This window comes from Schistocerca americana, chromosome 2 (assembly GCF_021461395.2).
Source record: "Schistocerca americana isolate TAMUIC-IGC-003095 chromosome 2, iqSchAmer2.1, whole genome shotgun sequence".
In the NCBI taxonomy this organism is placed as follows: domain Eukaryota; kingdom Metazoa; phylum Arthropoda; class Insecta; order Orthoptera; family Acrididae; genus Schistocerca; species Schistocerca americana.
Window position 1 is genome coordinate 318,153,221 of NC_060120.1, and position 14,023 is coordinate 318,167,243.

Consider the following 14,023-nt stretch of genomic DNA (forward strand, 5'->3'; position numbering starts at 1 on the left):
ATTCAAACGCGAACATGCTGCCAAGCCGAAAGCAATGTAAATGCTATTCCTCCGACGAATCCTAAAGCATCTTGGATGGACAGCAGCAGTTCTTGTCTGTGTCTGCTTTTAATTTCTTCGTGTCCTGTTTGGAGTATTGCAGTCATCTTCCTCTTCCTCTCTTGCCTCGTATCATTTCTTCCATTGCATTAACTAGAAAACTGTTGTGTCGGTAGAAGTGCATAATTAATTGATCTGTTGTCCTCTGTACGTGTTTTGACCAATTCTTCTAAGGATTTCTACGTTTGAGAGTATTGCTCTCTGCGAGATCTTTTCCGTCCTACTCTAGCACCACATTTCAAATGCCTCTCGACGTTCCGTGTCGCATGCATCAATTGTCCAAGTTTCCAACTCATAGCCTCGCGGGGTAGCCATGCGGTCTCAGGCGTCTTGTCACGGTTCGCGCGGGTCCCCCCGTCGGAGGTTCGAGTGCTCCCTCGGGTATGGGTGTGTGTGTTCTAAGAGGAAGTTACATTAAGTAGTGCGTAAGTCTAGGGACGGATGACCTCAGCAGTTTGGTCCCATAGTTCAAAAATGGTTCAAATGGCTCTGAGCACTATGGGACTTAACAGCTGTGGTCATCAGTCCCCTAGAACTTAGAACTACTTAAACCTAACTAACCTAATGACATCACACACATCCATGCCCGAGGCAGGATTCGAACCTGCGACCGTAGCAGTCGCGCGGTTCCGGACTGCAGGTCCCATAGTCCTTACCACAAATTTCTAAATTTCAAATTTTCCAACTCATACAGAGCCATGCTCCAGACAAAGTTATTAATAAATCTATTTTTAGTGTCTACGTTTATGTTCCTTGATGTAAGCGGTACATTTCTGTTGTAATGGCTGCCTTTGCCTGTGAAATTCAGCTGTTTGTATCGACCGAACGTTTACCATCAGAATGGTGTATCATTAATTCTAATGTCTCCTGTAGTATGTGGCCTTATGTGTGTTAATATTCATGGTATACCTCTCTTTCGAGATCCTGTTCATTCTTGCTAACGATTTTTCTAGCTTCCCTTCGTTTTCCTCTTTGAAACCTATGTTGCCAACAATTCTTATCATTTTGATTTCCACTCCATTAATATTTATTCGTTCCATATGCTCTTTAAATTCCTCAGTGCCTTTCTGACTCCACGGGTTGAACAACACTAGTGACAAGTTTCATCCATGATATAACTTTTGTATGATGTCCCTCTCTGGTTTCTATAGAAGTCATAATATACACAGCAACTACTACTACTACTACTAAAAAAAAAAAAAAAAAAAAAAAAGTACACTGAAGAGCAAAAGAAAATGGGACCCCTCCCTAATATCGTATAGCCTCCTCCCCCAAGCACGCAGAAGTGCCGCAACACGCAGTGGCATGGAACCGACTACTGTCTGAAGGTAGAGGTGGAGGGAACTGACACCACGAATACTGTAGACCTGCCATAAACTCGAAAGGTTCAAATGGTGCAAATGGCTCTGAGCACTATAGGACTTAGCTTCTAAGGTCATCAGTCCCCTAGAACTCAGAACTACTTAAACCTAACTAACCTAAGGACATCACACACATCCATGCCCGAGGCAGGATTCGACCCTGCGACCGTAGCGGTCGCGCGGTTCCAGACTGTAGCGCCTTTAACCGCTTGGCCACCCCGGCCGGCAAACTCGAAGAGTACGAGAGGGTGGAGATCTCTTCTGAACAGCACGTTGCAAGGCAATCCTGATATGCTCAATAATGTTCATGTCTGGGGAGTATGGTGGCCAGCGGAATTGTTTAAACTCAGAGGAGTGTTCTTGGAACCACTCTGTTGAAATTCTGGACGTGTGGGGTGTCGCATTGCCCAGCTGGAATTGCCCAAGTCCGTCAGAATGGAAAATGGACATTAATGGAGTCAGGTGATCAGACAGGATGCTTACGTACGTGTCACCTGTCAGAGTCGTATCTAGACGTATGAGGTGTCCCAATCACTCCAACTGCACACGCCTCACACCGTTACAGAGCATCCACCAGCTTGAACAGTACCCCTGCTGACATGCAGGGTCCATGGATTTATGAGGTTGTCTCCATACCCGTACACGTCCATCCACCCGATACAATTTGAAACGAGACTCGTCCGACGAGGCAACATGTTTCCAGTCATCAACACTCAAATATCGGTGTTGACGCGCCCAGGCGAAGCGTCAGGCTTTGAGTCGCGCAGTCGTTAAGGGTACACGAGTGGGCCTTCGACTCCGAAAGCTCATATCGATGAGGTTTCGTTCAATTCCAGAATGAGATTTTCACTCTGCAGCGGAGTGTGCGCTGATATGAAACTTCCTGGCAGATTAAAACTGTGTGCCGGACCGAGACTCGAACTCGGGATCTTTGCCTTTCGTGGGCAAGTGCTCTACCAACTGAGCTACCCAAGCACGACTCACGCCCGGTACTCACAGCTTTACTTCTGCCAGTATCTCGTCTCCTACCTTCCAAACTTTACAGAAGCTCTCCTGCGAACCTTGCAGAACTAGCACTCCTGAAAGAAAGGATATTGCGGAGACATGGCTTAGCCACAGCCTGGGGGATGTTTCCAGAATGAGATTTTTACTCTGCAGCGGAATGTGCGCTGATATGAAACTTCCTGGCAGATTAAAACTGTGTGCCGGACCGATACTCGAACTCGGGACCTTTGCCTTTCGCGGGCAAGTGCACTTTCAGGAGTGCTAGTTCTGCAAGGTTCGCAGGAGAGCTTCTGTAAAGTTTGGAAGGTAGGAGACGAGGTACTGGCAGAAGTAAAGCCGTGAGGACGGAGCGTGAGTCGTGCTTGGGTAGCTCAGTTGGTAGAGCACTTGCCCGCGAAAGGCAAAGATCCCGAGTTCGAGTCTCGGTCCGGCACACAGTTTTAATCTCCCAGGAAGTATCGTTTAATTGTTCGCACGTTGACACTTGTTGATGGCTCAGCATTGAAACCTGCAGCAATTTGCGGAAGGGTTGCACTCCCGTCACACTGAACGATTCTATTCAGTCGCCGTTGGTCCCATTCTTGCAGGATCTTTTTCCGGCCGCAGCGATGTCAGAGATTTGACGTTTTATCGGATTCCTGATACGCACGGTATATTCGTGAAATAGTCGTAATGGAAAATCCCCACTTCATCGCTACCTCGGAGATGCTTTGTCCCATCATGCCGACTATAACACCACGTTCGAACTCACTTAAATCTTGATAACCTGCCATTGTAGCAGCAGTAAGCGATCTAACAACTGCGCCAGACACTTGTTGTCTTATATAGGCGCTACCGACCGCAGCGCCGTATCCTGCCTGTTTACATATCTCTATATTTGAATACGCATGCCTGTACCAGTTTCCTTGGCGCTTCAGTGTATCAGCAAGCGTCAAACTGAAAGGAATGTCGTGGATCAGAACATCACAGGGGTGTAGTAAATCCAGCTTGATGGTAGCTATGGAGAAGGTGCAATGAGAAGCGGAAGAACGAGAAGACGTTGGATAGCAAGCATTTTCGGGGAGCATAAGAAAGCGAGAAGGATACCGTGACAGATATGTCAGATGCAGGAAGGAAAGAGCAGGGAAACTAGGAGTATAAAACAGCGGTAATACAAGAGCTCGCGAGGAAGTGGCAGAGACCTGTCCATTCCCGTCCTGAAAGCTACGCAGCGGCCGTAGTGGCGATTACTGAGTGCGTACCGGGCCCAAGGCATCGCCGGCCGCTTTCTCCGGCTCCACGGCAGCCGTCGCACGAGATACGGACCCGGCGAGTGAAACTCGCTCGACAGCTAGACAGGTAGTTCTTACCGTCAACAAGTTTAGAAACCTATGACTCTGTGATCCATTTCTTTAGCGTGGTGTCATGGCCTCAGTTCCTGGAGATGGTTTAACCTTGCATATTACAAACTATTACATCAATATAGTTCAAAAGAGCACTTGTACCGAATCTAGAAAAATCGTTTGTTTCAATGTCTGCGTGCTTGCTGTAGTTTCTACATTGCAGTGAATCCTGGTGGGTACCCGACTGGTTTCATAACCGAATGGAGCGAGGTTCGTATCTCCATCTGGTTATCCCTACTTCTTTTCTTCTTTCTTAACCAAATGAACTAGCTTCCGTCTGTAATGGGCTTGCTATCGAGTGGATATTAGATTCTACATATGCTGCATTTTAAATGAACTTCACTGGGACCACGTCATTTCTTCATTTATTGTCTGTAATATCCTGTAAACTGATGTAATTTTTGTATAATTCATGATACCTTTTATACTTTATCACTTTCTCATTACAATCAGACGAAAACTACAAAATATCTTTGAAAAAAAACCTATATTTTATAAATGCTGTATAAGTCGCTTCTCTCTCAGATTAACACAGTAATAAATTATATCGTGTGTATCAATTGCCGAGTGCAAGTCTTTCAATTGGCCCCTCTTCGTCGACCTGCTTGACCATAATGTACCCCAGTCATCCAACCGGGGGGAAGAGACCTACAGTTTTTAGAGGTGAAGGCTAGATTAAAGTCAGACTGAAACTTTCCGTAGTCCAATTGGGATTCTATCCCGCGACTTTTGGTATTCAGCCACGCGTTTCACCAGTAGACCACCATGCCTGACGCATTAACATTCTACAGAGCGCTTGAAATTACTATTACAGGCTGCTAGGGATTGTATAAGGGACTTACAATGAAGCGCCAAAAAAACTGGTATAGGCATGCGTATTCAAGTACAGAGATATGTAAACAGGCGGAATACAGCGCACCGGTCGGCAACGGCTATATAAGACAACAAGTGTCTGGCGCAGTTGTTAGATCCGTTCCTGCTGCTACAATGGAAGGTTTCAAGATTTAAGTGAGTTTCAACGTGGCGCTATAGTGGGAAAACAAGCGATGGGGCACAGCATCTCCGAGGTAGCGAAGAAACTGGGATTTCCCCGTACGCCCATTTCACGAGCGTACCGTGAATATCAGGGATCTGCCGCAAATTGTTGCAGATTTCAATGCTGGACCATCAACAAATGTCAACGTGCGAACTATTCAACGAAACATCATCGATATGGGCTTTCGGAGCCGAAAGCCCACTCGTGTACCCTAGTTGCATGCACAACACAAAGCTTTACGTATCGTCTAGGTCCGTCAGCACCGACATTGGACTATTGATGACTGGAAACATGTTGCCTGGTCGGACGAGTCTCGTTTCATATTGTATAGAGGGGATGGACGTGTACGGAGACAACTTCATGAATCCATGGACCCCACATGTCAGGAGGGGACTGTTGAAGCTTGTGGACGCTGGTGGAGGCGTGTGCAGTTGGAGTGATATGACACCCCTGATACATCTATATACGACTCTGACAGATGACACGTACATAGGCATCCTCTCTGGTGACTTGCATCCATTCATATCCACTGTGTATTCCGACGGACGTGGGCAATTCCAGCAGGACAATGCGACACCCTACAAGTCTAGAATTGCTACGGAGTGGCTCCACGGACACTCTTCTGAGTTTAAACACTTCCGCTGGCCACCAAATTCTCCGCCCTAAAGCCCGGACATGTCGCCCTACGACTTCCGTGTGTCTGGTCCACACACACACACACACACACACACACACACACACACACACACAAAAAGGCTCAAACTGTTGCCCTGCAACTCGGACGATGAACTGTACGACGCAGTGGAGAACTGGCTCCTGTCACGGCCACAGGTATTCTGAGAACAGGGAATCTTTCGGTTCGTGTAACAGTGGGATGGATGTGTTACTTTTGAATAAACACTTCACTTATACCGACAGTGCTGTTTCGCACCTTTTATTTTAAACACCCGAATAATATTATTACACATTTTAGTATAAAACTGTAATTCGCAGTTAATAGTTGAAAAGAATTACACTGGTAATGCCTTTGAATTATCTTAAAATATATTTACTATAATCCCATACCGTTCAAAGTGTGCTCACGAATAATGAGGAAACGCCCTCTGCTAGTGATATTTGTGGCTGCTTATCTCTCCAATGCATGTGACTTGTTATATGTTGCTTACTCGGAGCAACTCGTCTACGCAGTGTGTTACTACACAAACGCACATACGCTACGCTCAGCTTTCCAGATCCAAACCCGCCGACTATGCCCGCACAGGACAGTTTATCTTCTTCGTAACTGTTGCTTTTCGTACACACGTCCTTCCAGTTCTCTGAATTTTCGTTCTCCTTTATCATATTCACCTTCTCAGAAACATCTTTTTTTCTCCTGTGAAGAAGATAACAGCGAATATGTCACGTTTTAATGTCAAAATTTTGATAATATTTTTACACAGATGTAGTGTTGCGGGTGAGCTGAAAACTAATGTCTCCGAATAGTTTATTCTGCTTTCAATATCGGTTGAGGATTACACGTCGTGCATGTTGTTCGGTGGACTTCTACGCTTCTCTGAAGCAAGTTGCAACCCCCTGCCGGTAGAGGGCTCGGAATTGTAGCGTGTAACATGGCAGTTTGTGCCTTAATCGAGTTTCTAACTGCAGGGAAACGTTCGTCCACACGTGCAGAATCCTCTCCTTCTGCATGACAATCCCAGCCCACACACGAACGCTGCCACATCTCCGACAATCCGACGCCTTGGGTACAGTGTCCTCGATCATCCTCCATACAGTCCCGATTTGGCCCCATCCGATTTTTCATCTGTTTGCAAAACTTAAAGAACAACTTGGCAGTGATTGAGCAATGCAAGCAGAGGTGAGGTTGTAGCTCCGTCAACAAAGTCAGACATTGTGCAGTGAAGGTATCAACAAACTGGTCTCTAGTTGGAAGAAATTTACTCGTCGCGTCGGTAACCGTGTTGAGAGATAGACATATAGATAAGAAGTGTGATGTAGAATGTTGATAAAGTCTGTTTTATTTAAAAAACTGTAAGAGTTTTGACGTAAAAAATTCGAATGCATTACTTTTCACCACGCCGTCGTATTGAATTAAGGTCAAGTATTTTTATATTGATCCTAATATTTTAAAACATGTTAACGGAATGCTGGACTGCTACCACCTCATATTAAGGTGGGTAGGACGTCAAACGGGCCGACTTGGAGCAGGAGAGGCACCACAGGACATTTTATTTTCTATTGTCTATACTTTTACAAATAAATTGATAAAACTTTGTCAGCATGACCAGGAAGGATTCAGAATTCACACTTATAGCAGTGGAAGTTCTAAAACATAATGAAGTAAATTTTTTTACGTGTGAAATTTCATCATTTTTTTCACTTACTAATGGCAGCATTTGTTGCTGTAGGTACAATTTTCTTCATAAGTAGGAGAGATGGATCGATGAATTTTGCACAGCATACAAACCATACTTAAAGGTGTATGAAACTCTAGAACTTTCTAAATCTATTAAAAACTGTGGTAAAAATTGAGGTAATTAACTACAAAATTTGTGTTTTTTCTGAGAATGAAGTTTAAAATACAACAGATCATTCGTGTTTTCATAAATTAAATAAATTCTAGAGTTTCGTACACCTGTAAGTATGGTATGTATGCTGTGCAAAATTCATCGAAGAATGTCTCTAACTTATGAAGAAAAGGGTACCTATAGCAACAAATGCAGCCATTAGTAAGTGAAACAATGATAAAATTTCACACGAAAAAAAATTATTTTGTTGTGTTTTCGAACTTCCACTGCAATGAGTGTGAATCCTGAATCCTTCCTGGTGATGCTGACAAAGTTTTATGAATTTATTTGTAAAAGTATGGACACTGGAAATTAAAATTTCCTGTGATGCCTCTCCTGCTCCAAGTCGGCCCGTTTGACGTCCTACCTCCCTTAAAAAAACGATGGGTAGTATAAGAGATAATATATGCGTTTGTGTGTTGTGTTGCAGAGGATGCCTATAGAGGGCCAGGAGCGGTCGGAGCTGCCGCTGCAGCTATGCACCCGGCCGCCGCCGGGACGTGCGCCACCGGGCCTTCCGCCCCCAGTTCCGCCCCCGCCGTTCCCGACGCTCCCTTCGCCGGGTGCGTCCAGCTCTCGCTCCGGAGGCGGCAGCTCCGCTTCCGGTAGCGGAGGCAGCGGCGGCGGTGGGGGCGGCAGCAGCGCAGCCGCCGCCGCCGCGGCCGCCGCCTTCGAAGTGTCTCTGTACCACCGCCACTTGGCGGCGCTGACGGCGGCCGCTGCCCACCACCACCGCGAGTCCTCCGCCTTCGTGCCGGTGGTGCCCTCTCGCTTTGTGCACGCCGCCGCCGCTGCAGCCGCCAGCGCCGGCGCGCCCTTCCCGCCGCCGCCGCCCCCGCCGCCCCCCGGTGACCCAGGGTGCAAACCGGGTGCGAAGCCGCCAGCGCCGCCCCCGACGGCCACCGCCGCCTCCGCTTCCGGCGGCGGCTCGGCGGGCGGCGGCTCCTCCTCCAGCTTCGAGCTGATGGCGCTGATGGCGGACAAGCGCAAGGAGCTGGCGGCGCTGGCCGTGCTGCCGCCCCCGCCGCCGCAGGGCCCGGGCGCGCCGCCCCCCGTGGTGCCGCCGCCGCCCCCCGGGCCATCCTCGGCCGCCGCCGCGGCAGCCGCCGCCGCCGCCGCCTACGCGGGGGCGGCAGCTTTCGCGTTCCCCGGCTCGGTGTACCACGCCGCCGTCAGCGCCGCCCACCACCTCGACCGGCGGCTGCTGCGCGCGCCCGGTAGAGCCTCGCGGCCCAAGAAGCAGTTCATCTGCCAGTTCTGCAAGCGCCAGTTCACGAAGTCCTACAACCTGCTCATTCACGAGCGCACGCACACCGACGAGCGGCCCTACTCGTGCGACATATGCGGCAAGGCGTTCCGGAGACAGGACCACCTCAGGGACCACAGGTCAGTCTTCACAGACCTACCTTGCTTATTCAGTAGGGTGTGCGGAAATATGTCAAATGACAATGAGATAGAAGAAGAAAACTTTATTTCAAAACTTGTTGTTGAGGTCTTCAGTCCTGATACTGGTTTGATGCAGCTCTCCATGCTACTCTATCCTGTGCAAGCTTCTTCATCTCCCAGTACCTACCACAACCTACATCCTTCTGAATCTGCTTAGTGTATTCATCTCTTGGTCTCCGCCGGCCGGAGTGGCCGTGAGGTTCTAGGCGCTACAGTCTGGAACCGAGCGACCGCTACGGTCGCAGGTTCGAATCCTGCCTCGGGCATGGATGTGTGTGATGTCCTTAGGTTAGTTAGGTTTACTTAGTTCTGAGTTCTAGGCGACTGATGATCTCAGAAGTTAAGTCGCATAGTGCTCAGAGCCATTTTGTTGGTCTCCCTCTACGATTTTTACCCTCCACGCTGCCCTCCAATACTAAATTGGTGATCCCTTGATGTCTCAGAACATGTCCTACCAACCGATCCCTTCTTCTAGTCATGTTGTGCAACAAACTTCTCTTCTCCCCAATCCTATTCAATACCTCCTCATTATTTACGTGATCTAGCCATCTAATCTTCAGCATTCTTCTGTAGCACCACATTTCGAAAGCTTCTATTCTCTTCTTGTCTAAACTATTTATCGTCCACGTTTCACTTCCATACATGGCTACACTCCATACAAATACTTTCAGAAACGACTTCCTGACACTTAAATCTATTCTCGATGTTAACAAATTTCTCTTCTTCAGAAACGCTTTCTTTGCCATTGCCAGTCTACATTTTATATCCTCTCTACTTCGACCATCATCAGTTATTTTGCTCCCCAAATAGCAAAACTCCTTTACTACATTGTCTCATTTCCTAATCTAATTCCCTCAGCATCACCCGACTTAATTCGACTACATTCCATTATCCTCGTTTTTCTTTTGTTGATGTTCATCTTATATCCTCCTTTCAAGACGCTATCCATTCCGTTCAACTGCTGTTCCAAGTCCTTTGCTGTCTCTGACATAATTACAATGTCATCGGCGAACCTCAAAGTTTTTATTTCTTTTCCATTGATTTTAATACCTACTCCGAATTTTGCTTTTGTTTCCTTTACTGCTTGCTAAGTATACAGATTAAATAACATCGGGGAGAGACTACAACCCTGTCTCACTCCCTTCCCAACCACTGCTTCCCTTTCATGTCCCTCGACTCTTATAACTGTCATCTGGTTTCTGTACAAATTGTAAATAGCCTTTCGCTCCCTGTATTTTACCCCTGCCACCCCTTCAGAATTTGAAAGAGTGTATTCCAGTCAACATTATCAAAAGCTTCCTCTATGTCTACAAATGCTAGAAACGTAGGTTTGCCTTTCTTTAATCTAGCTTCTAAGATATGTCGTAGGGTCAGTATTGCCTCACGTGTTCCGATATTTCTACGGAATCCAAACTGATCTTCCCCGAGGTCGGCTTCTACTAGTTTTTCCATTCGTCTGTAAAGAATTCGCGTTATTATTTTGCAGCCGTGACTTATTAAGCTGATAGTTCGGTAATTTTCACATCTGTCAACACCTGCTTACTAATCGCCGTAATAGATACATTTACCCCACTGTCAGACAAAATGGTCAATGCCTTATGGAAAACAGTTTGTGGTTGCGTACGGAACCATAATTGCACCTCTCCGTCCGAAACAACTCCTCGGCCACAAATATCTTTCTTCAGGTCTCGAAAAACATTGAAAAGGCATGGGGAGAATCGACCGTGTATGCAAAATGTGTAGTGGCTTCCCAGCGAAACTTCTGCGCCGTAGTTGAAACAAGTAGCACACCAGCTCCGGGAAAATCATGATGACCTTTTTCTTTGACAGCAAGGGTCCGCTGCTCATTGACACTATGGAACACAGCGCCACAATTAACGTACAGAGGTATGTGGTCACTTTGCAAAATATGAACCGCAGCACCAAGTCCAAACCCCCGGAAATTTTGACAGACGTCGTCATTCTGTGGCAGTATAGCGCCGCCCACATCTGGTCAAGGTTATTTCGACTACTCTGCAGAAGTTTCGCTGGAAAGCACCTACACATCCTTCTGTTAGTCGTGACCCTTCACGCCTGCCGTGGTGGCCGAGCGGTTCTATGCGCTTTAGTCCGGAACCGCGCTGCTGCTATGGTCGCAGGTTCGAATCCTGCCTCGGGCATGGATGTGTGTGATGTCCTTACGTTAGTTAGGTTTAAGTAGTTCTAAGTCTAGGGGACTGATGACCTCAGATGTTAAGTCCCATAGTGCTTAGAGCCATTTGAACAGTTTTTGAACCTGTGAAAATCCCACGAAAATACGTGTAGTAATTTAGAGATTAGCATGTTTAATCAGTCAGACAGACAAACCCTTGGTTGTACAGTTTTATTATTAGTGAAGATTTATATAAATACAACAATAATTGGTTAGGCTTTAAAATTTCCTTGTACGAAATGATAAAATGTCAAATTTTAATAGGGCCTTTCGATGGAGTGGCTTTGTTCCGAGAAAACGGAGAAGCGCTAGCGATTTAATAGCCGTGGATGAGGGTTCCGGAATCGCACTGCCTTTCGGGACGAGTATCCATCCATCACGGCCGTAGCGTCCGTTTGATGGGTGCCCCCTAACTGCGCCTGATTGGACAATGGCCCAGATGCCGCGCTGCCCGCGGGCGCATGGCACGCACGGTTCCCGTGGCGGTCCTACCTGTGCAGCCGTGGCGGCGCCGCTCCACTGCTTTTCTGGCCGTAAATCTACGGCGGGTCCATCTTCTGGAGGCTGGCAGTCCGGCGGTTCCCATGCGCGTCCGGCCGCCCCTGCGGTTATTACGGGGGAATGCGGGGTAGGCGGTAGGAGGACGCCGTAGTGCGGCTGCGGTGAGGCATTCCAGCACGCGTCTCAGACTGTTACGGTGTTCGCCCGCGTGTCGACGTATGCGCTTCAGACCACTGTAGAAACCGCAGACGATGTATCCGAGAGGTGAGGAGGATGTGCTTTCCACGAGCAGAGTAACGTACACTGTCTGTCTGACGTAAGCGTGGTGATTGCCTCAACGCCTGGAGGAGCACGACAAAAACTGAAGGAGAATAGCGCAGCGGCACACAGAGCTGCACGTCTTCAGCGCACGGGAACTGCACAGTAGCCGACTAGAAGCGTGCCGTCTTGTCCGAAGAATAGCGATTGTGCCTCTTTTCAAACGATGCAAGGTGTAGATCAGGGCCGGCCAAGGCGTGTCAAACTTCACGTGTGCAGGGTGTGCGGACCGCAGCCCGGCCCGTCTCAGCGTTGTTCAGTCCCTCTCGGAAGTACCCGGTACAGCGCGAATTTTATTTATTACTAACAAGGGAAACTCCTCATCGCACCCCCTCAGATTTTGTGGTAAGATGGCCCAGTGGATGGCCTGTCAGAAACTGAACGCAGATCAAGCATGAAAACATTATGAATCACCTTGAAGAAAATAGTTCAAATTGTTCTGAGTACTATGGGACTTAACATTGGAGGCCATCAGTCCCCTAGAACTTAAAACTACATAAACCTAACTAACCTAAGGACATCACACACATCCATGCCCGAGGCAGGTTTCGAACCTGCGACCGTAGCGATCGCGAGGTTCCAGACTGAAGCGCCCAGAACCGCTCGGCCACACCAGCCGGCTTGAAGAAAATGACTTATTGATGCATAACCAACACGGATTCAGAAAATATCGTTCTTGTGCAACACAGCTAGCTCTTTATTCCCATGAAGTAATGAGTGCTGTCGACGAGGGATCTCAGATCTATTCCATATTCCTAGATTTCCAGAAGGCTTTTGTTACCGTTCCTCACAAGCGACTATTAATCAAATTGCGTGTATATGGAGTATCGTTTCAGTTGTGTGACTGGATTCGTGATTTCCTCTCAGAGAGGTCACAGTTCGTAGTGATAGACGGTAAATCATCGAGTAGAACAGAAGTGATATCTGGCGTTGCGCAAGGTAGTGTCATAGGCCCTCTGCTGTTCCTGATTTACATAAATGATCTAGGTGATAATCTGAGCAGCCCCCTTAGATTGTTTGGTGATGATGCTGTAATTTACCGTCTAGTAAAATCATCAGACGATCAATTCCAATTGTCACTAAACAAAGAAAAATGCGAGGTCATCCACATGGGTACTAAAAGAAATCTGATAAATTTTGGGTATACGATAAATCGCACAAATTTAAGGGCTGTCAATTCGACTAAATACCTAGGAATTACAATTATGAGCAACTTAAATTGGAAAAACCACATAGATAATTTTGTGGGGAAGGCGAAACAAAGCCTGCGCTTTGTTGGCAGAATACTTAGAAGATGCGACAAACCCACTAAAGAGGCAGCCTACATTACACTTATCCGTCCTCTGCTGGAGTATTGCTGCGTGGTTCGGGATCCTTACCAGGTAGGATTGAGGGAGGACATCGAAAAGGTGCAAAGAAAGGCAGCTCGTTTAGTGTTATCGTGCAATAGGGGTGAGAGTGTCACTGATGTGATACGCGAGTTGGGGTGGCAGTCACTGAAACAAAGGCGATTTTCTTTGCGGAGAGATCTATACACGAAATTTCAATCACCATCTTTCTCTTTCGAATCCAAAAATAGTTTGTTGACACCCACCTATGTAGGGAGAAAAGATCATCATAATAAAATGAGAGCAATCAGAGCTCGAACGGAAAGATTTAGGCGTTCCTTTTTCCCACGCGCCTCTCGAGAGTGGAATGGTAGAGAAGTAGTATGAAAATGGTTCGATGAACCCTCTGTCAGGCACTTAAGTGTGAATTGCAGAGTAATCGTGTAGATGTAGATGTAGAAAACAGGAAGAAGGTGTACTGAACAGTGAACAGTCCAAGCTTAAAAACTGCAATATTGAGCAGAAATACACAGCCATGATGTCGTGTGTAAGAGGTTACGTTGTTGAACTCCAAACAGGACGAGCCGCGTTCAAAACTCGTGTCATTATGATGAATAGTGACAGGAGGCGAGTAACCACACACACGTCTCACAGAAATGAAAACAACAAATAAACCGGTGCGAACTGTGTTACAACCAAAGAATTCAAGAGTCAAAGCTTCCAAAACGGAAGGCAACTTCAAAAACGTTAAAAACATATGTTTTAACAAAGCACAGAGAAACTGTGTGATTG

General features: G+C 47.1%; 1 protein-coding gene across 1 annotated transcript in view; it reads left to right on the top strand.

The window, feature by feature from the left end:
• Positions 1-14,023, top strand: part of LOC124593988 (protein bowel-like) — a 295,269-nt gene that overhangs the window by 21,069 nt on the left and 260,177 nt on the right. The window contains exon 2 of the mRNA XM_047132340.1: positions 7,878-8,833. Within this exon, the coding sequence (XP_046988296.1) occupies positions 7,881-8,833 (953 nt within the window). The 5' untranslated portion in view covers positions 7,878-7,880. The remainder of the gene's footprint in view (positions 1-7,877; positions 8,834-14,023) is intronic.